Source organism: Sardina pilchardus, chromosome 18, assembly GCF_963854185.1.
Source record: "Sardina pilchardus chromosome 18, fSarPil1.1, whole genome shotgun sequence".
In the NCBI taxonomy this organism is placed as follows: domain Eukaryota; kingdom Metazoa; phylum Chordata; class Actinopteri; order Clupeiformes; family Clupeidae; genus Sardina; species Sardina pilchardus.
The window spans coordinates 16,542,548-16,568,955 of NC_085011.1; the positions used below are offsets into that span (position 1 = coordinate 16,542,548).

The 26,408-nt window shown below is 41.1% G+C and overlaps 1 protein-coding gene across 1 annotated transcript in view; it reads right to left on the reverse strand.

Moving 5' to 3' along the window:
• The window catches only part of eys (eyes shut homolog), a 204,334-nt gene that overhangs the window by 72,580 nt on the left and 105,346 nt on the right, over positions 1-26,408 (reverse strand). The window contains exons 36-39 of the mRNA XM_062520401.1: positions 25,032-25,123; positions 16,403-16,553; positions 15,001-15,113; positions 12,854-13,116 (exon numbers count right to left, since the gene is read on the reverse strand). Of these exons, the coding sequence (XP_062376385.1) occupies positions 12,854-13,116; positions 15,001-15,113; positions 16,403-16,553; positions 25,032-25,123 (619 nt within the window). The remainder of the gene's footprint in view (positions 1-12,853; positions 13,117-15,000; positions 15,114-16,402; positions 16,554-25,031; positions 25,124-26,408) is intronic.

A 26,408-nucleotide genomic window follows, 5' to 3' on the forward strand; every position in this document is an offset into this window, starting at 1 on the left:
TATAAGAGACAACAGACCTAGAACATGAAAAAAACAATCTCCGCCTAAAGAGAACCAGTTTTCAAAGTGAATATCAGATTGGAAACATAACATAGCATTCCAAAACCTCTATCAATCAGTACCCCTATCTATGGGAATGAGTCAAGCTAAAGCTTGTAGGGAGAGACAGTGCACTGCTGCACATGTTGTAATACTTTAATGTTATGGCGAAAATGTAGAACTGTAGATGGTGGTCTATGGTGCTATTTGACTTACCAGGTTGTGACAAATTATGTTTAATGGACATATCACTATATTCATCAATTCTACCCAAACATAACTGCTCTCTCAGTTCTTTAGGATTAGAGGTTAGTAACTAGTTAGTAGTAATAACTTTGTAATAGTCGTATGGCAAAGGTATTTTTCCCCATCCAAGCAGTGGTGCTCGGGTATAGGCAGCCAACAGAGGAAGGGACATGAAGGATGGCATGCTTTCCCCCCAGCTTTTAACCACAGAGGTCAGGTGCTTGGAGCTTGGTGAGAACAGGTCAGGTGCTTGGAGCTGACGATATGTGGATGTGAGGAAAGTGGAAGTCAGTGCAGTACCAGGCAGTGTCGATGTCCCTGACCAGGACTCAGACTGAGCACATGGACATGGTCCCTGGGTACCTTCTGTTGGCTGCCTACCTGAGCACCACTGCTTGGCTGCACTGTAAAACCCGGGAAGCTAACTTAAGTGTAAATAAGTCATTCAGCTGAGTTATTTCTATGTGTGTAGTTTGTGTTGGGATAACTTTAAGGAGTCAAGTAAACTACTGTATACTCATTTTATTCACCTAATTTCAACTTGAGTGAAATACAGTCATGGCTGAAAGTGTTGGCACCCATGTTAAAGTTGACTAAAAAGAGGAATATAAAATCATCTTTTGGAAATTCATCTTAATGCCTTAAGTAATAAAAGTAGAAAATATCCAACCTTTAAGGACACCAACTTTCTATGTGAATGAATAATGTATCATAAACAAATAAATGTATTGGCACCCCTATGTAACCCTATGGGAATCTAACACAAAGGATTAACATAGGGGCAGGCAGATTTTTAAAGGCCACTTATTTCATGGATCCAGGATACTATGCATCCTGATAAAGTTCCCTTGACCTTTGGAACTAAAATAGCCCCACATCATCACACACCCTTCACCATAACTAGAGATTGGCATGGTGTTTTGTTCAGTTGGCCTATTAGCTGGTTTGATTTGCATTGAGCTCAATGAGCATCAAACAGGCTAATAGGCTAACTGAACAAAACTGAACAAAACACCATGCCAATCTCTAGGTATGGTGAAGGGTGTGTGATGATGTGGGGCAATTTTAGTTCTAAAGACCAATGGAACTTTATCAGGATGCATAGTATCCTGGATCCATGAAATAAGTGGCCTTTAAAAATAAAAATCTGCCTGCCTCTATGGAAGTTGAGGGTTAACATAGGGGTGCCAATACGTATGACCCCAGTCTTTTAAGGAAGAACATTTATTTATTCATGATACATTACTCATTGCATGGGGTGCCAACACTTTCAGCCATGACTGTATATGCCACTCATTTCAATTAAGTAATCATGGCAAGAAGTATATTCACAATAAGAAATGGCTGACCACACATTACATTTCCCAGAATGTCACTGTCCATAGTATTCTTAACACATTATCACATATTAATCTTGACTGAAATTGAATCTTAAATGCAATAGTTAAACTATAGTTACGGCTATACTATAGCTGTTATGTTATTGTGTTATTTACATTGACACCACACACCATCAAGCAGATGACTATCCACAACAGACTTGGCCTGTGGGCTGATTTTAAAATCTTAGATCATGTGTAATGCTTCTGACAGACGTAATGATAATCTGAAGATACAGTATATCATGATGGCCAGTACTGCCATGGTGATAAATATTATGTTTCACAATTACCATCATTCTGCAGTAATCCTATTCATTTAATAGAAATTTAACCCTATAAAAAAATCCTGAATTCTTTACTCCTGAAGCTCATATCCTGCCCATAAGAGGGGTAATATAGTTACTCAATCAGCTCATATCCTGCCCATAAGAGGGGTAATATAGTTACTCAATGTAAACATGCATAATGTGTCTGTATCTCCCCAAGAGACAATACAGACAGACAATAGGAGGCTCAATCACACCATTGGGATACTCAACTTTGTGACACTTTCAAGTGACTATAGGTCAAAGTCAAATTGGGAAACGCAATCAACTTTGCACTAGGCCAAGAAAAAGTGAACTTCATAATGTTCTTTATATTTTGAGAATGGGCTTCTCCTTAATGGTATATCTGACCATATTCTGAAAATCATCAACACAATATTTTTGCCCATCACCTGGTAAACAGTAAGAAGCCACAATTAACAGCTAAGAGAACAAATACTTATTAGAAAAGTAAAGAAGCATTTACCCATAATCCATAGAAAATTATAGCTCACACATTGAGTACATTGCATTTTTTCGTGTGTAGGCCTACATAATTCTTACTTGTCATGATAATTCACTCAAGTTGTTATTAGGTGAATAAAATGAGTGTAGTTTACTTGACTCCTTTAAGTTATCCCAACACAAAATGCAATACATACTGTACAATATACTAATAACTCCAGTTGAATGACTTATTTACACTCAAATTAAATGAGTTGCCAAACTCAAATGTCAAGGCATCCGGTTCAGATAAGTTAGCTTCCCAGGCTTTACAGTACTCAAATAATTTGAGTTCAGTTAACTTCCCGGGTTTTACAGGGGAAAAACATACCTTTGCCATACGACTATAACAAAGTTGTTATTGCTAACTAGTTACTATCCCCTAACCCTAAAGAAGTGAGAGAGCAGTTATGTTTGGATTGAATGAATAACTATAGTAATATGTCCATTAAATATAATTTGTGTCACAACCTGGTATATTAATGAAGTTAAATAGCACTATACACCACCATCTACAGTTCTACATCTTCACTGTAACATTTAGATATTATAACTTGTGCAGCATTGCATGTCTCTCCCTACAAGCTTTTAACTTCGTCTTCACAACCACCCTGATATCTTACCTATTTGTGTCTTCTAACAAAAAAAAAAAAAAAAAATAGGGTGGCACTGACAGCTTGAACCAAAACATGTCTGCAAAAGTCTTAACGGAAGCCCTTTTCAGAATTGGCCCCCTGACACAACAGTGGCCCTTGTGGTGTGATACTCTTGTGGTATTTATTGATCATTATTTTTTAATGATCATGCTTGCACACAAGTTGGATTATATTGCACATTTGCCCAAGATTACAGTAGGTAACATGGAAGAAAAAGGAAGCACTTTGGGGGAAAATTCCGCTTTTTCCATTTTTAAGAATATAGTGTTAAAATGGACAAAATAACATTTTCTAAGCTGACAACCTGTCTAGAACTCATGTTGAGGGGTTAAATATCAATACTGGATAGGTTGTATGCTTGTACCAAAAAGTGTCCGACAAAGTTTTAATATCAGTTTTGGCCCCCTGACTAGTATGCATGCGCGCACACACACACACCCACACACACACAGACACACACACACACACACACACACACACACACACACACACACCTATCTGAGAATAGACACTGCTGAGGTGGAGGGACTCTGATGCATTTCAACAGTGTGTGTAGCCCTTCTCTGACTCAGCACAAAGCACCCAGTCCCAGAGCAGGTATTTAAAGAGAGCTCCACAAGACTGATGAACCGTGGGCCATAAAAAAAAAAAAAAAAAAAACGCACCGGGGGTGCAATGCTCTCGGAATGGAGTGACATAGGAAATGGCAGAGTGAAAAATATAGTATGTGTGGCCAGGGCAGGAGGCAAAGCGGTCAGTCATGTTGAGTTCCTTCCCTTCGTCATCCTCCCAACAACACCCCCCCCCGCGCCTCTCTCTCAATCCGCAGGAAGTACGGATGCGACAACATTGCGCACCGCTGGCGGTTTTCGTGAGTGACCTGAGAAGACCCATCAAGCCATTTAAGGATTCTCATTTTGCTTTCCTAAAATTACTGGTAAAGCTTATTAGTGCGGATGAGAAGATCTCCAAGAAAGAAAGAAAGAGAGAAAAAAAAACATGGGCACATAATACACATAAGCACACACTCGCACACACACACGCACACACACACACACACATGCACACACACACACACACACACACACACACACACACACACACACACACACACAAACACGCACACATTACACACAGAGAGAGAGAGAGAGAGCAAGAGAGAGAGACAAAGAGAGCGAAAAAGAGAGAGAGAGAGCAAGAGAACGAGAGAGAGAGAGAGAGAGAGACATGGCCATCTGCGATCTAAAGATGCGTAGTGAGTGTGTGTGTGTGTCACTCATCATGTCTCTGGGAGGACGTGAATGCTCGGAGGACGAATTATTTAATACAGTGTCAGGCTGATTATGAGCTCATTCCCATAGGGGAGCAACAAACAAATGAGCTACTCGGAAATATCGGGCGCTCGTCGCTTTGCAAGCATGCCTGAAGAGGCAGACAACATTTGGGTGGATTACTTAATTATCGGCACATTAGCACATGGAGTGGAGATGACAGAGGTGCCATAGCAGGGGTGGAAGGTGCTGAGGTCTTACTCTCCTCATTACGAGGGAGGGAAGGGGGCCAAGCTACAGTAGGCCTTTTGTCTGACTGACTCAACAGAAACAGCCGCTAGCTGGAATGACTTCCATGCGCGGAGGACTGGAATGGCGAGGAAATGGATATCAACATTGTCTACACGTGTGATTCTTGGATCTAAAGTTTGTTAAGATGTTGTTTTTGATATCTGTTCATTGGTTGTTTTAGTTTATTTGCATTTTTTAATAAATCAGCTGCTTCATGATGTATTTGCTTTCAGATTGACTTAATTAGACTCATGACTGCATTGTTTTGCTGAAAGGTCGTGGCTATGAATGTTACAGTCGTAAAGGTTTTTGTTTTTACATCATTTACCATTAATGTTTGTTGACCCAATTGTGTAATGTTGCAGTGATGAATTATTATGAAGTATAAAACATGGATGCTTTCAACAGGGGAATAACATTGAATTAACATCTGACACCCCAGTCAACTCAACATGACCTCAGAGTAGCAAAGATATGAGTACCAGTATTATATTGGTGACACTTGAGTTTAGGAAACACATGGTAACCATTAAAGCATAACTAATTTGTTTATTAATATAAACATTTTTGAGCACTAATACATACACATAGTTAGTTATGCATTCATAGCTAACATGTGTTCTCTGAACTAAAGTGTTACCAGTATTGTTTACTATATCTTCTGAGGTAAGAGTAAATTACATATATTTCAATAGATAGTCATCCCTGGCAGTCTGTAAAAGCCCCCCAGTTTAGGCTGACCAGCAGGAGGCCGTATACAGTAATTACACAGAACTAACGCATGCGCCGCTGTGCACTGATCGGTAAATATTGACGCCCTCAACACGGGGGGAGTAAAAACAGATTTAACATTTGACACCACGGTCAACGTCATGTGACCTCGAAGTTGCAACAATCTAAACAGCAGTATTCTATTTTTACTGTATGCACTGAGGTTCAAGGATATAACATATTTCGGTAACGCTTTAGAATAACATGTGCTTATTAGGTATTAACAGTGCATAATAAGCAGTTAACAATTCGTTACTAATAAATACAGTTGTACTAGAGTCAACTTTGGCGTGTGTGTGTTACCCATATTTCCCATTTCAATATTCCACAGAGCAGAGATGAACATATCGCTCTATATACACACACTCTCCATCTCACACCACCTGGCATAGGATTTGAAAGACAAACGGGAAGAAAGGCTCGGAGAAGCGGAGGGGTTTGCTGTTCTGTCAAATAGGAAAGCATATGTTTGGCTTCTTTTCAAACACACACGCTCAGTGTGGATCTCTCAATTAGGTGACATGGGGAGCATCCCCGCCGACACACTTCCCCAGGAGAGGCCAACCATTTGACTAATGGCCAGAGAGTGAGAGGGAGAGGGGGAGAGAGAGAGAGAGAGAGAGAGAGAGAGAGAGAGAGAGAAGTAAAAAAGTGCTGAAAAGCAAATAAAGCCATTTCATCTTGATGACAGCCTGTCATTAGTGGGCCTGCTGACATCACACTTTTGACATTTCTAAGCATTTCAGAAATATCACTGTTCCGCACGCAGCCTGGCCTTCATCCTCTGTCGAGTTGGGGTTAGACATCAGTTGTGTAAGAACCTCGAGTGAAATCACAGTCAAACAGGTAAAGCTACACAAGTTCAAGGCTAACCACAGTGATGGCATGCATAAGAAAAATATTAATTTTCCGTGGCTTGAATAGAAACTGTAGAGCAATGGACTGCCGGCCTAATTGAATGTAGCACAGGGCAGACAGGTTAATTTCTCTATTATATACATTCAAGCACTTTCTGCAGCTTACTGACAAAATCAAAAGGCAACTTATTCACAATGAATGGCAAATTTCAGCTTCAATTAACATGAAAGATCAGATAGAAGCAGTCGAAATATACATGGCTCTGCATAAAAAATCTCATTAAACCTTATTTCTCTCCACCAAGATATCCTCAAGTCAATGCAATGTCAACAGCTACTGTACAACACAAATTAAAAGTGTGCACATTTCACTTTTAGAAACTTTAAATGGATCACTGTTACATTACACAATAGGATCCACATACATTTAACAGTGAACGACTGTTAAAAAAAACAGACGACTGTAACCAGACCCAGTAAAAAAATAAAAACAAAAAAAAACACAACCATGAGTCCAATTACGGAGTTTCTGCGAGCAAACAGACACTCATCCCTGGTCTGCAAAAAGGCGCCCAGTTTAGCCTGGCCAGCGGCAGGAGGCTGCATACAGTAACTAGAAATGCAATTCCAAGGAATTACCAGTGCATGAAAATGCAAAAATATATAGATAGATAATGTAGATATGGTTACTAAGGTGTAGCTAGGGTAAACATGGTGGTTGCATAGTTTAAAGAGAGTTAATGTGTGAAGGTAGACAGTTTAAAGGTTAAACATTCCAGTTGTAACTTAACTAATGATTTCTAAAAGGTATGTTAAAATGTTAACAATGATAACCAGGTTGATTGGTTTACTAAGCTAATGATTTCTAACAGTTATGGTAAAAATGTTAACAATGCTAACTATGTTAACAATGCTAACCAGGTTGATCAGCTAACTTAACTAATGATTTCTAACAAAAATGTTAAAAATGTTAACTATGCTAACAATGCTAACTATGCTAGCAATGTTAACCAGGTTGATTAGCTAACCTAGCTAATGATTTCTATCAGTTATGCTAAAAATGCTAACTATGCTAACAATGCTAACTATGCTAACCAGGTTGATTAGCTAACTTAGCTAATCATTTCTAGCAGTTATGTTAAAAATGCTAACTACGTTAACAATGTCAACTATGCTAACAATGCCAACCAGGTTGATTAGCTAACTTAGCTAATCATTTCTAGCAGTTATGCTAAAAATGCTAACAATGCTAACAATGCTAACTATGTTAGCAATGCTAACTAGGTTGATTAGCTAACTTAGCTAATCATTTCTAGCAGCTATGCTAAAAATGTTAACTATGCTAACCATGCTAACTAGCTAACTTGCTACTGAGGACTTTTATTTTGAAACATTTGTTGATAGGGTATCCATGGCTGCCATTATCAGGAATAAAGAAGTTACTGTAGTAAAATCATGTTGGTTGCTATGGAAACGGTCATAAACGCTTAATTTTGATGGTTGCTATGTTGGTTGCCAGGTACATGGAGGTCTCATGTAGTTGACTGGAGGCATAGTTGATGATAACTGACAGTTGGAATGGTTGAACAGTTAAATAGTTGAGTAGTTTCAATGGTTAAATGATTTAATAGTGTATTATTGCAGTGAGGACTTTTATTTTGAAACGGTTGTGGAAAGACGAAACAGGTTAACAGGATATGTAGTCTTCACAGAGAGTTGTATGCTTAAGCCTGAGAGAGAGAGGGCTGCTGCAGGTGGGGCTGGCCACCTGGCATAAGATTCTAATTGCTTAACGACCCGACTGTGATGTCATAGAGGCCAATGTTAAGTCTATGGGGAAATTGTTAATAGTTTTTAATTTATAGTTTAAAAAGTATAAAAGTTACAAAGTTGAAAAATACTTAGCAGCATGCCCCTATTGAAGACCTACGTTACAACGTTTGAATGAAGTTTCTAGGTTAAACGGTTCAAGCTGAATAGAAAAAATGAATTTGGTAAGCGGAATAATAATAACTAGAAATGCAATTCCAAGGAATTACCAGTGCATGAAAATGCAAAAAAATGTAGATATGGCTACTAAGGTGTAGCTAGGGTAAACATGGTGGTTGCATAGTTTAAAGAGAGTTGATAGTGTTAAGGTACACATTTTAAAGCTTAAACATTCCTGTTCTAACTTAACTAATAATTTCTAACAGGTATTCTAAAATGTTAACTATGCTAACAATGCTAACCATGTTGATAAGTTAACTTAGCTGATGATTTCTAGCAGTAATGCTAAAAAAATGCTAACTATGCTAACATTGCTAACTACGTTAACAATGCTAACCACGTTGATTAGCTAACTTAGCTAATCATTTTAGCAGTTGTGCTAAAAATGCTAAATATGCTAACAATGCTAACTATGTTAACAATGCTAACCAGGTTGATTAGCTAACTTAGCTAATCAATTTTAGCAGTTATGCTAAAAATGCTAACTATGCTAACAATGCTAACTGTGCTAACCATGCTAACAATGCTAACTTGCTAGTGAGGACTTTTATTTTGAAACAGTAGTTGCTAGGGTATCCATGGTGCCCACTATCAAGAATAAAGAAGTTACTGTAGTATAATCATGTTGGTTGCTATGGAAACTGTCAAAAATGCTTAATTTTAATGGTTGCTATGTTGGTTGCTAGGTACATGGAGGATTCATTTAGTTGACTGGAGGCATAGTTGATGATAACTGACAGTTGGAATGGTTGAACAGTTAAATAGTTGAGTAGTTTCAGTGGTTAAATGATTTAATAGTGTATTATTGCAATGAGGACTTTTATTTTGAAACAGTTGTGGACAGAGGAAACAGTTAACAGGATATGTAGTCTTCATAGAGAGATTGTATGCTTAAAGCCTGAGAGAGAGATGGCTGCTGCAGGTGGGGCTGGCCACCTGGCATAAGATTCTAATTGCTCAACGACCCGATTGTGATGTCATAGAGGCCAATGTTAAGTCTATGGGGAAATGTTTAATAGTTTTTAATTTATAGTTTAAAAAGTATAAAAGTTACAAAGTTGAAAAATTATAGCAACCCGATCCATTAGAAGACCTACGTTACAGAGTTTGAATGAAGTTTCTAAGTTAAACGGTTGAAGAGGAATTGCGGTCTGAAAAAGTGGTAAGCGGAATAATAATAAATATAATAAGAAGTCTAGGAAGAACAGTACAGTGCATTTTCATGCACTGTAATTACACAGCGCTAACGCTAACACAGGTGCCGCCGCGGTGCACTGATCGCTAAATATTGACGCCCTCCACAAGGCGGGGAGTAAAAACAGATTTAACATTTGACACCGCGGTCGGCTCCACGTGGCCTCAGGGCGACATGGCGTTCCTAACCTCTCATCATTTCACCGCCAGCGGCCGGGGGAGCCAGCGAGCGAGCGAGCGCGGAAAAGCAACAGGAGTTGCTACCTTGACCCGCCATCTCCGCGGCGCAGGCTGGACAGTGAGTGGGACAATTATGGGCGGAGGTCAAATGAAACTCCACGCCATAGGGTCAGTCCGCAGTCTAGTGAGCAGCCAAACCATCATCACACACGTGTGTGTGTGTGTGTGTGTGTGTGTGTGCAACTCCACTCCATGATCCCATGCTTGAGTGTTGTTTTTGTTGCTTTGTTTGGCTCTGGATGGCTCCTCTGGTGCTGAGGCAGTGATCACGTGTGACACATTGAGCAAACAAACCGATTTGAGATCGTGTGAAATGTGCTATCTGTTAATCAGTGTGACCTACTGTATATGACACAGTATATCTACAGTGAGGCAGACTCTTCAGCAAATAACACAAATAAATAAAATATAATATTCCAGCAGAAGCATGAGGTAGATCAAAGCAATCTGTCTGTTAATATATAAAGTGTCTTGCGCTGTCCCAAAACTATGTTCTACAGAGCATTTATGGTCCATTTGTCCTGCGCCTTCAGCGTGAGTTATTTTAAAGCAGTCGGAGATATTTTTTTTTCTAAAGGGCAACGACACAAATTCTCCTTTAAGAGATGGGTGAGAGGGAGGGAGGGAGGGAGGGAGGGAGAGGCAGAGATAGAGAGAGAGAGAGAGAGAGAAGAAGAAGAAGAAAAGAAAGAGAGAAAGAGAGAGTGAGAAGAAAAGAGAGAGGGGGACAAGAAGTGAGAAGGGAGATAACAGCAGGCACGATCAGTCATGTTTTTCTTTAAGAGTTAACAGCAAGAACAATAAAGTTTCTATTTGTAAAATACAATCCTCTTGAGTTGGGAGAGAGTGGCACACACATACATAGAGAAAGAGAGAGCAAATGTGTGGGAGAGATGGAGAGAGTGAGAAAGAAAGAAAGAGAGAGAGTGGCCGAGAGTGAGTAAGAGTGAGTGAGTGTGTGTGTGTGTGTGTGTGTGTGTGTGTGTGCGCGCACGCTTGTGTGTGTGTGTGTGTGTGTGTGTGTGTGTGTGTGTGTGTGTGTGTGTGATCTCAGGTCTGTGTAATTAAATTGTGCTGTGACACATCCACTGATGGCCCAGTAGCAGCCACACACAGCAGCCAAAACAGACATGGGCTTCTTGGGACTTGTTGCACGCTAAGACTGCTTGACAAAAAAATCAAACACCTCCCTCACAGGATCTGTTAGAAAGCATTAGTATGCCGAAATAACAACCTGCAAGGACCGAGTGACTGATGATATTGTTCTTCACGGAGGGGAAGAGTCCCAGGAGCATTATGCAAAAATGTGTTTTCTAATGTAATCACACCAAAAAAGGTATTACTTGATGTCACCACAGGAAGTGAAGCACGCTCTCTTAATACACAACACTTGGTATGATTAATTGAGCTACATTGCATTACTCATACACACATGCACACACACTACACACGCACACACACACACACACACACACACACACGCATACGTGCATGCACGCATGCACACACACACAGAGAATGAGAGAGAGTGAAAGAGAGAGAGAGAGAGAGAGAAAGGGAGAGGGATAGAAATATCCAATATAAGACATTAGTATCATTGCACCTTATAAACTAACTCACCAGAACCACTGGAACAATGCTGCATGTAGATTAGGGGCAGTGAGGATTACTGAGCTTTAACTAATTGAATCTGGACATTCAGGAGGTGAAATATCTGAGCCTTCCATCGACAGAGATAAATGAACTTGTGGCTCAGCAAATTAGCTTAGTGCCTTAGCATTGGTTTATTGACACTAGGAGAAATGTGCTGAGTCAGTATGTGTGTGCGTGCATGTGTGTGTGTGTGTGTGTGTGTGTGTGTGTGTGTGTGTGTGTGTGTGTGTGTGTGTCGAGAGAGATGTGAAGACACACTATCATAACACTAATAGACAGCAACACAGAAATAACCGCTGTGGAAAACTCTCTAAACTTGACTCATGCCCCATTCGATCCATTTCACTCTCCTGCATTCCCCTCTGACTAACAGCTAGCGTGCGCCGTCATAAACAGCTTATGCCTTGTGCAAAAGCAATCTCCTCAGCGATACATCAGCGCTAACTACAGAGCCACTTCCAACTTTTAATTTGTCAAACTGAAGAAACTCCCAGGCTCGCAGGAGACTCCACACAGCCTTCGCCCCTTCATCAGTATGGGCATGGCGTGGTGACAGCAGGAATCCATCCTGTGAATATGAGTGGCAAGGACAATCTAGCTCATTTGCAATGAGTGGAGGAGGTGGCCCAAGGTGGATTATGAATGTGACAGCCGACGCACGAGGGCAACTTCTTCATTTAGCTCATAACTGTGCTATTCCCTCCTCCCCCTCTCTTTTTATGCCGTTTCACATTTATTACCCTTGGGACATTTGCCTTTGTCACCTCTTGGCCAGCAGCACAACCTTGCTCTTGGACCACGGTGGGATTTAACACGGAGCTCTGCACACACCTGAGAGGGACAAAAACCCCTCTGAAGAGGTCATGGGGGAGAGACAGGTGAAAAGAGAGCTTTTCTCTCACTCAGTCCCAGTCAAGTCAGCTCAAACTAGGCTCAGAAAGGCACCCTGTCATATCAATATGTAAATAGAATGGAATAGAATGGAACAGAATAGAATAGTAGACTGGGTAAACCCAGCCCGATCAGCGGGCCATTGGATTTAGTCCTGCAGCTGAGACTGGAAACCTGCACATTTTTCTATTCTGCTTCTGTTACAAATCTACCGGGGGACCAATCACAAACTGGCTTATCAATCTGGCGCACCCAGATTGTTGGTCTGATTGGTTGAAAGACTATCGAAATGAGTCATTTGAACTATGCCCGTTGATCATGTCTCTTGTTCAGTAGAAAATACAGAACAGACACCCCAGACTAATGTTTAATCATAAAAGATTAAGTTTGGTCTGGTGATAGCCAGACTATTAAAATAGAATAGAATAGAATAGAATAGAATAGAATAGAATTGAATTGAATTTAACTGTTTCAGTTCAAGTGTGATGGCAATCTGTGCTGCACTGGCACATGGAATTCGGAAAAAAAAAGAACCGCAGTCGATCACGTGCGGTATGGCCATACCTTTTTCACAGAACCTTCCAGAGAAGTGAAGAGGGCAATCGCAGCGGAAGGCCCAGGCCCCGGTGGGTTGCTGGAGCTGTTGACATGTCCCGCCGTTCCGGCACAATCCCTCATAGCAGGCCACCGCCGGGTAGACTGGAGGCGGGGGTGGAGGTGGAGGTGGAGACGTGGCGGTGCGGTTGGGGGCACTACTTAGCGCTGTCGTGGTTATTTCCATAGGAGACGCCGTAGGGGCATCATGAGGGCCATTACTCCATCCAGGTCTAGGAGACGAAATACAGACAATAAAACGGTCTATCGCGGTGGCCACACATGCTGTGGCAAACATTCTAGTCTCCACTGGAATAGGGTGTGATGCTATGCTATAGCACACATTGCAATGGTTTGTGGTTGTTGTTGCTGCTCTGCAACAGTTTGATAAACTGGGCTGTCAGTGCTGCCTTCTAGGTTTGTTAGCATACTTTAGGTTGGTAGAATACTAGTTTCAGACTAAAATTCAAACTGTACGTGGGTAATCTTATAAATAAACCACTGTGTGTGTGTGTGTGTGTGTGTGTGTGTGTCTGTGTGTGTGTGTGCATGCATATATATACATTTCATAAGCATAACTGAATAGTTTGAAACTAAATAGCTACTACTGTAGTGCAGTGCCTGTTCAAAACATGCTAGATGCCAGCAGGAAGGCCTGGTTTAAAAATAGCTTTACTGGGAAAAACAACATTTAACAATATCTTTTGCATTTCTTATCAAACTTGGCACTGCACTCACTTGTAACCGTAGCAAGACACCTGCCAAGTTTAAATCAGTTGTACGAACAGTTTGAAAGACGAATAACAGACACACACTGACACACACACACACACACGTTCCTGAAAACATTAAATAGATTTATGTTTAATTTGATTAGTTGACAAGATTGGCATGCTCTTTATTAGGTGAATCATTTCACTGATTGATTCTCTTCGAATGGAACAGAGTTACTGGCTAAGATCACCATTCACTGCTTTTGCTGGCCTGTTGAACGTGCCACACGCAATGTGAGGTAGAGATTGAGCTGGGGATGTTGATTTGGAACAATTATGAATTCAACCATTTGAATCTCTCCTAATCAGAGACCACAAACTTTGTGAAAATCCCACCCCAGTCCAGCATTTGATCAGCACATGACACAGCCTCTTTACCTTGTAGCCTAGCGACAGACACCTCTCAGCTCATCAGTTAAAAAAATCTAAATTAATGGCGGCCTGACTGACACCAGATCCACTGACACGTCCCAAATTACATTTGCATTCCACTTCAGCCCAGTCATCCGTGAAAAGGTGGCAGAGTGAAAAACACTCTCCATGTTTCTGATTCAGCAGTGCCACTCTCCAGCGCTGCTCTCTCTCATACAGAAAATGATCAGATTGTGGATGTCTAAGGCCTAATAAACATGTTGCAGTCCACCTTCATGAACTGCAGCCAAGCATCTGTGAAGGCGCTGATTTTGCAGCTGGGCTTTTATTTTGATATTAGATTTTACATGCATACTTGGCTTCACTCTGATTGGCCAACATCATTAGGCATGTTACAGGTGTATTTTTTGGATTGCTAACAGGGGAGGGAGCGTAATACATCAGAAGAGTTGTGATATAGGAACAATACATTTTTCATATTCACCTGCGTTCTATGACCTTTCTATGACCTTTCCCTTTATATGGCCATAACAGACAGGGAAGGGAACAGTTCCATTTGAAATGTCTGGTACCTGTACATCCCCTAGTCACATTGACATATCTTACTGTATCTCAAAGCCAACAAGGAAAAAGAAAATGTTTTCCTGCATTTTCACAGCATGCCATTGCTGACTCTATCGCCAAAAGACACAAGTTAGCATGATAGCAAGTCTCTGCCAGTGCCACTGAGGCTTTTATTTGGGAGGTTTCAGGTGGCTATTCGTTTCATTCAATGCATTTCGCTGTCTTTGTACTTGTACTCTGCACAATGACAATAAAGTTGAATCTAATCTAATCTAGTCTAATCTAATCTATGTCTCTAGGTTTAGACCAGATCGTGCACAGTGCTCCTTTAAGCCTGAGAGACTGAAGACACATTAGCACCTTCATCAACTGTGACAAAGTACCGGCAGAGCAGCACAACTCACTTACCTGCAGTTCTTGACATTGCTTCCTGATATGGCACTGGATACGTAAAACCCTCTGAGCTTGTTCATCTCGATCACCTCCAGACAGCCAGAATAGTTGTAGAAAGGCTGTGCACCCTGTGAGAAGAGAAACAAAAAAACAGCACTTTAAAGAACCAACAAGTACTGTAAATACAACCTGCCATTACATAACCACTACTAAACACAAAACAAACAAACTAACAAATTAGTGATGAATGATGTGGTAATTATGAGGATAAGCTAGACTGGATTAACCCTGCCTGATGTGCTGGCGAATGGATTTCGCCCTGCAGCTCAGGCTGGAAACCTTCACATGTTTCTACTCTGCCTCTGCTATAAAGTGCGGGGACCAATCACAAATGAGCTCATCCACCTGGCGCACTCAGATTGTTTGTCTGATTGTTTGAAGGACTATACTGTATGCATACAGTCATTTGAACTATGCCCTCTGATCACGTCTCTTGTGCAGTAGAAAACACAGAGCAGACTCCTCAGACTAATGTTCAATCCTAAAAGATTGAGCTTGGTCTGGTGACAGACAGGCTCAGCATCACCAGCACCCAATCAGAAAACAAGCTTTTCTGATTGATACAAATGGATGTGGAATGATGGTCACCACTGGCCATTAGCTAGGTCAGTAGCCTGCAGAGTGCATTTTAAATTGACTTGATCGCCACTTCATCCCACTTCAGCACGGACCACTTTCACCATCACCTTTCTTAATCCTGATCAGCTTTAATGGCCTATTTAATTAGCTATCAAGATTTTATCAGCCATATTTCAAAAGGCATGCAGGATTACCTCGGGCCTAATGCTTGGGTCTACCCCAGTCCATTTGGGCGCACCTAAATTGCCGACAAATTTGATCCCTCACAGAGAAAGTGAGCGCAGTGTCCGTAATGGGTTTGCCTAATGGGGGACTCTACCGAGTTAATCATATCTAACAAGCAGCCATCCTCACTGGGAGAACATTGGTTGCTTGGTGATGACCTGGCATGCCTGCGTGGGTTTTTAGTTGGGTGCTCCACTTTAGCATTTTTGGTTGAGAGCTAAGCAGCCGAGCAGCCCAGCTATCTCAAGGTTAATTAGACCTAGACTACTTCCCCTGTTAAAGGCCTATCTTTATGACGGGCAATCAATTAAAATGATGGACTACATTATTTACTCTTTTTTTTCATAGACATTACATACGCACAGCAACATAACTAGGCTACAGAATCCTCCTCCAGCTTTATGTCGAACAACACATTCAGTATCATTTTGCGCTGTTAAAAACAGCTACATGACATGCTTTTTTTGTGGAAAAAGGTCAACACCTTTGTTATCAGCATCTCTTTACGTAATAGGACACTCACCAATACAGCAGATGAGCGGGCGTACAGTACCTTATAAGGAGAGTAGCTGAGTGGTAGACCACCCAAAAGCAGACGGCTTGTTCTCTGAATGGTCAGGCCTGACCAGTAGTTGCTAGGGATACTTCGGACTCTGTCGTAGCCAGACACCGCAACTTCAGCCTCGCAGGGAGCAAGGTACTGCCTGTGGAGAATGTCAGGAGAAGCCACTGAGTCTCTAGTAATACTTGTCTGGATCATATAGACGGAGATACACATGAATGCTCTATTTCCCATGCGCATGACAACAAATTCCCTATTTTGTTTTAATTAAGCCGTATAAACCCATGCCGCTGTGATTATTTAATTGGAGCATAGGTCCACAGAGTAAATAAATGAGGTTTTCATATGAATATTTTGCATACGTCAAGGCTCAGTGGATAATTCAAATGTTTAAGTTTCTTTGCCTTAGGAGTGCACAATTACATAAAACGCTAAGAGTCCCTAATGCTGTTTCATCTCATATTCCTTCCTGTTCAAGATTAAAATTAAAATGAAAACCAAACGCAGGTTGCACAAGATGACCCTTCATGAATACTGTGTTCCCATGGATACAGCAGATCCTGCATTTAGCAGGAAGCCAAAACTCCCAAGGAATGTATTACTCATTCATTCAAGCTAAAATATCAATGTCTTCACTGTGGCAATAATGTTTTTCCCTCTCCCTTCAGTTTATTAGTCTTCAAATCAATTCCTCATCATTTTTTCAGGCAACTGCAAGTGCGACTGTCTCTTACTCATTAACTTCCATTATAGTCAGGGGGCCAAAACTGATATTAAAACTTTGTCGGACACTTTTTGGTACAAGCATACAACCTATCCAGTATTGATATTTAACCCCTCAACATGAGTTCTAGACAGGTTGTCAGCTTAGAAAATGTTATTTTGTCCATTTTAACACTATATTCTTAAAAATGGAAAAAGCGGAATTTTCCCCCAAAGTGCTTCCTTTTTCTTCCATGTTACCTACTGTAATCTTGGGCAAATGTGCAATATAATCCAACTTGTGTGCAAGCATGATCATTAAAAAATAATGATCAATAAATACCACAAGAGTATCACACCACAAGGGCCACTGTTGTGTCAGGGGGCCAATTCTGAAAAGGGCTTCCGTTAAGACTTTTGCAGACATGTTTTGGTTCAAGCTGTCAGTGCCACCCTATTTTTTTTTTTTTTTTTTGTTAGAAGACACAAATAGGTAAGATATCAGGGTGGTTGTGAAGACGAAGTTAAAAGCTTGTAGGGAGAGACATGCAATGCTGCACAAGTTATAATATCTAAATGTTACAGTGAAGATGTAGAACTGTAGATGGTGGTGTATAGTGCTATTTAACTTCATTAATATACCAGGTTGTGACACAAATTATATTTAATGGACATATTACTATAGTTATTCATTCAATCCAAACATAACTGCTCTCTCACTTCTTTAGGGTTAGGGGATAGTAACTAGTTAGCAATAACAACTTTGTTATAGTCGTATGGCAAAGGTATGTTTTTCCCCTGTAAAACCCGGGAAGTTAACTGAACTCAAATTATTTGAGTACTGTAAAGCCTGGGAAGCTAACTTATCTGAACCGGATGCCTTGACATTTGAGTTTGGCAACTCATTTAATTTGAGTGTAAATAAGTCATTCAACTGGAGTTATTAGTATATTGTACAGTATGTATTGCATTTTGTGTTGGGATAACTTAAAGGAGTCAAGTAAACTACACTCATTTTATTCACCTAATAACAACTTGAGTGAATTATCATGACAAGTAAGAATTATGTAGGCCTACACACGAAAAAATGCAATGTACTCAATGTGTGAGCTATAATTTTCTATGGATTATGGGTAAATGCTTCTTTACTTTTCTAATAAGTATTTGTTCTCTTAGCTGTTAATTGTGGCTTCTTACTGTTTACCAGGTGATGGGCAAAAATATTGTGTTGATGATTTTCAGAATATGGTCAGATATACCATTAAGGAGAAGCCCATTCTCAAAATATAAAGAACATTATGAAGTTCACTTTTTCTTGGCCTAGTGCAAAGTTGATTGCGTTTCCCAATTTGACTTTGACCTATAGTCACTTGAAAGTGTCACAAAGTTGAGTATCCCAATGGTGTGATTGAGCCTCCTATTGTCTGTCTGTATTGTCTCTTGGGGAGATACAGACACATTATGCATGTTTACATTGAGTAACTATATTACCCCTCTTATGGGCAGGATATGAGCTGATTGAGTAACTATATTACCCCTCTTATGGGCAGGATATGAGCTTCAGGAGTAAAGAATTCAGGATTTTTTTATAGGGTTAAATTTCTATTAAATGAATAGGATTACTGCAGAATGATGGTAATTGTGAAACATAATATTTATCACCATGGCAGTACTGGCCATCATGATATACTGTATCTTCAGATTATCATTACGTCTGTCAGAAGCATTACACATGATCTAAGATTTTAAAATCAGCCCACAGGCCAAGTCTGTTGTGGATAGTCATCTGCTTGATGGTGTGTGGTGTCAATGTAAATAACACAATAACATAACAGCTATAGTATAGCCGTAACTATAGTTTAACTATTGCATTTAAGATTCAATTTCAGTCAAGATTAATATGTGATAATGTGTTAAGAATACTATGGACAGTGACATTCTGGGAAATGTAATGTGTGGTCAGCCATTTCTTATTGTGAATATACTTCTTGCCATGATTACTTAATTGAAATGAGTGGCATATACAGTCATGGCTGAAAGTGTTGGCACCCCATGCAATGAGTAATGTATCATGAATAAATAAATGTTCTTCCTTAAAAGACTGGGGTCATACGTATTGGCACCCCTATGTTAACCCTCAACTTCCATAGAGGCAGGCAGATTTTTATTTTTAAAGGCCACTTATTTCATGGATCCAGGATACTATGCATCCTGATAAAGTTCCATTGGTCTTTAGAACTAAAATTGCCCCACATCATCACACACCCTTCACCATACCTAGAGATTGGCATGGTGTTTTGTTCAGTTTTGTTCAGTTAGCCTATTAGCCTGTTTGATGCTCATTGAGCTCAATGCAAATCAAACCAGCTAATAGGCCAACTGAACAAAACACCATGCCAATCTCTAGTTATGGTGAAGGGTGTGTGATGATGTGGGGCTATTTTAGTTCCAAAGGTCAAGGGAACTTTATCAGGATGCATAGTATCCTGGATCCATGAAATAAGTGGCCTTTAAAAATCTGCCTGCCCCTATGTTAATCCTTTGTGTTAGATTCCCATAGGGTTACATAGGGGTGCCAATACATTTATTTGTTTATGATACATTATTCATTCACATAGAAAGTTGGTGTCCTTAAAGGTTGGATATTTTCTACTTTTATTACTTAAGGCATTAAGATGAATTTCCAAAAGATGATTTTATATTCCTCTTTTTAGTCAACTTTAACATGGGTGCCAACACTTTCAGCCATGACTGTATTTCACTCAAGTTGAAATTAGGTGAATAAAATGAGTATACAGTAGTTTACTTGACTCCTTAAAGTTATCCCAACACAAACTACACACATAGAAATAACTCAGCTGAATGACTTATTTACACTTAAGTTAGCTTCCCGGGTTTTACAGTGCAGCCAAGCAGTGGTGCTCAGGTAGGCAGCCAACAGAAGGTACCCAGGGACCATGTCCATGTGCTCAGTCTGAGTCCTGGTCAGGGACATCGACACTGCCTGGTACTGCACTGACTTCCACTTTCCTCACATCCACATATCGTCAGCTCCAAGCACCTGACCTGTTCTCACCAAGCTCCAAGCACCTGACCTCTGTGGTTAAAAGCTGGGGGGAAAGCATGCCATCCTTCATGTCCCTTCCTCTGTTGGCTGCCTATACCCGAGCACCACTGCTTGGATGGGGAAAAATACCTTTGCCATACGACTATTACAAAGTTATTACTACTAACTAGTTACTAACCTCTAATCCTAAAGAACTGAGAGAGCAGTTATGTTTGGGTAGAATTGATGAATATAGTGATATGTCCATTAAACATAATTTGTCACAACCTGGTAAGTCAAATAGCACCATAGACCACCATCTACAGTTCTACATTTTCGCCATAACATTAAAGTATTACAACATGTGCAGCAGTGCACTGTCTCTCCCTACAAGCTTTAGCTTGACTCATTCCCATAGATAGGGGTACTGATTGATAGAGGTTTTGGAATGCTATGTTATGTTTCCAATCTGATATTCACTTTGAAAACTGGTTCTCTTTAGGCGGAGATTGTTTTTTTCATGTTCTAGGTCTGTTGTCTCTTATACTGTACAATAAATGTTAATTCTGACACTTCAGCAGACATCCCACGAGTGTTAGCTTTCATTCCATACCATTTTTATCTATATGGTCCTTGTGGTTGTGGAGATATTCAACATTTATCGTTGGCATGTCATGTTGAGCAGGAAACCAAAAAATTGGCCTGAAATTGCTTGCACAAGTCAAAAAAAATGTTTTTTTGCTTGACAACCACCATAATATCTTACCTCTGGGTGTCTTCTAACTAAAAAAATAGGTTGACCGCTTGTACCAAAACATGTCCGCAAAAGTCTTAACGGAAGCCCTTTTCAGAATTGGCCCCCTGACTATTAAGCTTTTCAGGCTGGCAATAACGTCATGTAGCTGTACAGTCAGAGAAGCAGAGGAGTGAGTCTGCATTAAATATCAAGCTCTCTCCACGCACAGGCCTCCTCGCCCTAAATGCAGATTTGTCAGTTGATGTTCTCTTGGGTTTGTGCCAAGGCAAAAGACACTGCTCAAGTCGTCTTTATTTCAAAAGGCAGGTGTCTCCTTCTCAAATACAATCAAACGGAAAGCATATTGTTGACGTCAGGCTTTAAATGCTGCAAGCCTCTCATAACTGTATTTACTTTTCACAGTTTACTGACTTTGAATTTTTGCCCCAACTCCAAAAATCCATTTTAAAGCCAAAACAACAACAGAAAAAACACAACGTCTCATCATTTCCCAATGTGTCAGGTTTGAAAAGGTTTGAAAGTCAACAGAGAAATATCACATCTGTATGTATGGGACATACTGTAAGCTATAAAGTCTAAAGTTTAAAGCTTATAAAGTTTATTTTACCTAGTGTGAGGTACAGTAGCAATAATGACATCATGATAGAGAGATAAAAGGAGCTGTATAATGCACCGTCATACTTCAAGCAATAAGGCCTTATACAATAACATTATGGCTTTAGAAGAACAGTCAAGACTGTGTGCATTAACATAGTTTATAATCCTTTATGAATATATTTACAGCCCTACGAATAGTGGCTTTAAGCAATGTGTCAGTGGACAAAAACACAATCCACAAAGAAGAAAGAAAGAAAGAAAGAAAGAAAGAAAGAAATCATGATCAGCCGAAGAGAGTACTTGAAGCACTTGATGAAGCTTTGGGGTAATAGATTGTTTGTTCCTTCCTTCCAGTGCATCCACTCAAGGGAGATGCACAACAAGTTTTAGGCTAATGTTCCCTCAGCCATTTCATTTGAAATATGCTACTTGCAACCCTCTTGAATAAACAAACCTGGATTTTTGTTTTTGTCAGATAGCAGTAGCTGAAGTAGGCCTATCTTCCACTGGCACCACGATGATAACTCACCCACCTCCTCCTCTATGTGGCACTCCACTAATGCCACACTAACCTTAATGTGGCAGGGTCACAACAAAATAACATCCTGTCACATTGTCATCTTTTCTGGTATTTTGAATCTTTTGCATGTTTGTGTGTTGCTGTGCATCCCAGTGTGTGTAACCAGCAGTGTATGTGTGTGCAGTCTATGTTGGCACATTTTACTATCTTTAGAATGTGTCCTTTGAATAAGAGTGAAATACTGTGGCTTTGGCTTCAGACCAGATATTTGTTGGTCAATCATGCAATTGCTTTTTGCTGCCTTAAGATAGTGATGTGCCAACAATGTGTCTAAAGATACCTCATTTTAAGGCCAAAAAAAGGTCCATGTGTGCACAAATAGGCAGAAGTGTAATTTTCTACTTAAACAATGAATGGGAAAATGACAACTATGTGGGTCTGAAAGACAGGCAATTGGCGCCAATTTGCACTGCGTGCAAGATAAGTCCCTCACTCTTATCTCTCACCTTCACGACTAGTACATGAACACCCTCAAACTTAACATAAACAAAAGCGTATATTTATTTGCAAATATAAAAAGAGAGTTTAAACAATTTGTCTATGAAAGAAAAGCAACTGCTTTTTCTGTATGCTTTTTAATCATATATTGTTTACAAAATGCATCATATTGAGGTGTAAACAAATTTGAGCTTGTGTTTGTGAACATTGTTGTTGTTTTTTAATACAAACTGAACCACTGTGTGAATTTGTGTCCATTAAATGATGAATCCAAAAAGTTCCATAAAACACACATTTGTGGAGTAATCCCTTTTGTTGGACTCTGTTTAAAAAGATCATTCCTCTCATATGGTTTTCAGTGTAAGATTTATATGTGCAAACATTCAATTTTAGACAGCCAGGTAAGCCTGAATGAGAATGAGTAGATTTAATTTCTTATTATAAAAATGTCAACAAAACAAATGGATGCTGAGGTGTGGATCCACCACACATTCTAGGTGCGACACCTCCCCCTCCCTCCTGTTCTCTTTTGAGACACCTTTACGTGTGTGTGTCTGTGTCTGTGTGTGTGTGTGTGTGTGTGTGTGTGTGTGTCTTGGACACAGTGTTCCAAAGCTGTTTTCACGCCTTGGGAGACTTCCAAAGCTAATTCTGCCCTTCGTAACAACAGGGGAGAAAAGATAATTACCTAAGTGCGGATTCTGGGCTAACTATCTGCAGCTGGAGGGCAGGCTGCCCACAGACACCCAGCCTGCTTCACCACCACCACCACCACCACCACCACCATCACCTCCACCACCTCCACCCCCACTGCAGCCTCCGCCTCCCGCCAGCCCCACCTCAGAGCTCCCTGGTGGAGGCGAGCGAGCGCGAGGATGTCCAGGAAGCAATCAGGGCTGATTTGTTAAGCCTGTGATTCATGGGGCCGGGGCGTCTGCCGCCTTGACACTGGCGGACGAGAGACCTCCAGCCCCCCCTAGGCCACCTCTCTCTGTCTCTTTGCTCTCGTTCTCTCTCTCTCTCTCTCTCTGTCTCTTTGCTCTCTCTCTCTCTCTCTCTCCTCTCTTTTTATCTGTGCTTTTCTCTCTCTCTCTCTCGCTCTCTCTCCCCTCTTTTTATCTGTGCTTTTCTTTCTCTCTCTCTCCCTCTCTCCTCTTTCTCTTTCTTTCTCTGCTTTTTTGGATCTCTCTCCCCTTTCTCTCTTTCTTTCTGTTTTTTTTATATATCTCTCTCCTCTTCCTCCCTCTTTCTTTCTGTTTTTGATCTCTCTCTCTCTCTATCTCTCTCTCTCTCTCTGTCTCTCTCTCTCTGTCTTTGTCTCTCTGGGTCTCTCCCTGCAGAGGTACGGGTGCGCAGAAGTGGTTAATTTAGGAGCGCTCTGCCAGAGCGGCCCTGGCTGCCTGCCAGAGGGCAGCGGGCATCGGGAGTCCTTGGGCCGGGCAGAGCCCCTGGTGGATTTTCTATTAAACATATAGAAAATTGCCTCCGACTGGAGAGATGTGCTAAAAATCCCATAATAAAGTGGGCACGGGCGCGGCGGCTGGCAGCTGCGAAGGCAGAGGCAGCGGATGAGGCGGAGAATGGCAGCGTTGAAGTTGCATCTGGGTCGAACGAGAGAGAGAGAGATGGAATATCAGGGGGCCATTGCGCCATTATAAAGAATTTGCTTTGGTGGAGGCTAAATCTGCGGCCATATCCCCGCGCACCCCCCCCACCCCACCACCTCCCCGGCCTGGCCCTCCCTCCCGCCCGCCCGCCCGCCATGCACTCCGGGTATGACAACTCGATACTGCCAGAGCCTTCCAGAGCTGGCACAGGCAAGGCTGATTGATTTGTGCAGCTGCTGCATTTTCAGTGAGGCTGCTCTTTAATTCCATTGAAAAACAGATATGACAGATTAATACACTTAAGATGAGTAATTGGCCGGGACTCAAGCAGAGGTAGTCGGAACGTGTGTGTGTGTGCGCGCTGTTTTTTGAGAGCTGCCAGCTTTCATATGCCACTTGAAAGCTCTGATCAACATGGCCATTTTGAGACGCACCTGCATAATATATCCATGCACTGAGTACACCCGGCAAACACAACGCTTCGTCACAACCAAACGGCATCCTACATCACCCCCCCCCCCCCCCCCCCCCCGACATCATCTCCTCCATCAGAGTCAGTCCCCGACCAGCCGCACGCAAGCAAAGTTCTGTGACCAAGATTCATTATAACCCAATGGGCTGTTTATTCACAACTGCAGTCGGCTCCAGCCCTTCCCGATGAACAAATGGAAGTGATGTTATTGTGTCCATTACTGCCTTGCTTCTGCTGGAGCAGGGACGCCGTGCACCTCACCACCGCACCTGAGCTAATTTTTTATTATGTCATTTCACCATGCAACCAGGCTCTCTGAAAGGGCACGGGGTTCAGGGGGAGAAATTAATCAGCATAGCGCCCGTGCCCATGTTTGTCGCTGTGGACTGGAGGCTGAAAATGAGAGAGAGAATAACCTCACCTGACATGTACCAGATACTCGGCCCCATCTGCTACATGTATGCTGGTATTGATCCGCCGGACGCCCTCCTCGCGGTTGCATGAGAAATCGTACTGGAGGGGAATTAGAATAGGACGGACCAATGAGCTTTAGGGTGGAGGAGAAGGATGGAGGACCACTGCACAACAACACTGACATCCAACAGGAATGGAAGGCAAAAATGCCTTATTAAATTTCATACAGGCACACATAGACACACACATACACACACACACACACACACACACACACACACATACATGTATACATTACATACACACTTACTGTACACTATCTCTCTCTCTCTCTTTCTCTGTCTCTCTCTCACACACACACACACACACACACACACACACACACACATTTACATTAAAGATAGGACAACACTGACACTGTGACCATGACTAAGAAAGATGTATTCAGCTCTACAATGTCACACGGCGATAATGAACACAGGAGCTCTGTGGTGTCTTTTATACATACCATTATTTTATCGATTTTTACCATTAGCTATGCCATCACAACAGCTAAAACCAATTTTCAACTCACAGGAATCAAGCATTTTCTTTTCAGAGTGGTCTTTTTGATGACATTGCAGGAGTCTTGTGATGATATTATCAGCCCTCTCTCTCTCTAAGCTATGGCCAGGAGGCAGTACTTCTATGGAATCACTTGTTTAGTAAACTCGGTGGACTTTTGATAAACAAATGATGGTTTGTGTTGTTGCTCAGAAAATGCAAAGGGGAAAGGGGGTGTAGGATTCCTATTGGATGCTTTAAACCTACAGATTTTATCTATAGGCTTCTATTAAAAATGGATCAAAGGCTTGAAAACAACAGAGAGAAGGGACTAAACACAAACACAGAACGTAGCTGATTTGAAGTCAACAAACACGCAAGCCGACGTGTATGCTGATTTGAAGTCCTGGTGCAGTGTTATCTACAAGAGCCCTTTGAAGACTTAAAGGTTACCTTGCTTTCCTCTCACCAACTCAACCCAGTTGCTCACAAGTTTGCTTTCATTGCTGCCACAGTATGTTCATTACAGAGTGTACATCTCATTGAATGTACTTGGATCTGCCATGATATCATACAGTACAGTACATACATCATCAGCTTTTGCTCGGCACGTCAGATTTTACAGGTGTACTCTTGTCTATCTGAAAATGTTAACATCTGTTTCTTTATAGACAGTACACATACGTACACACCAGGTTTGCTGCAATATACCGTAATTTCTTCCGCTATGAAGTCAATACAGGGGGGCAGTTAATATGGTGTTAATATGGTTTTGTTTCTTTTAACTTGCATAAAACACTGTCCTGCGGCTTATACACAATGCGGCTTATATGCGGGAAAT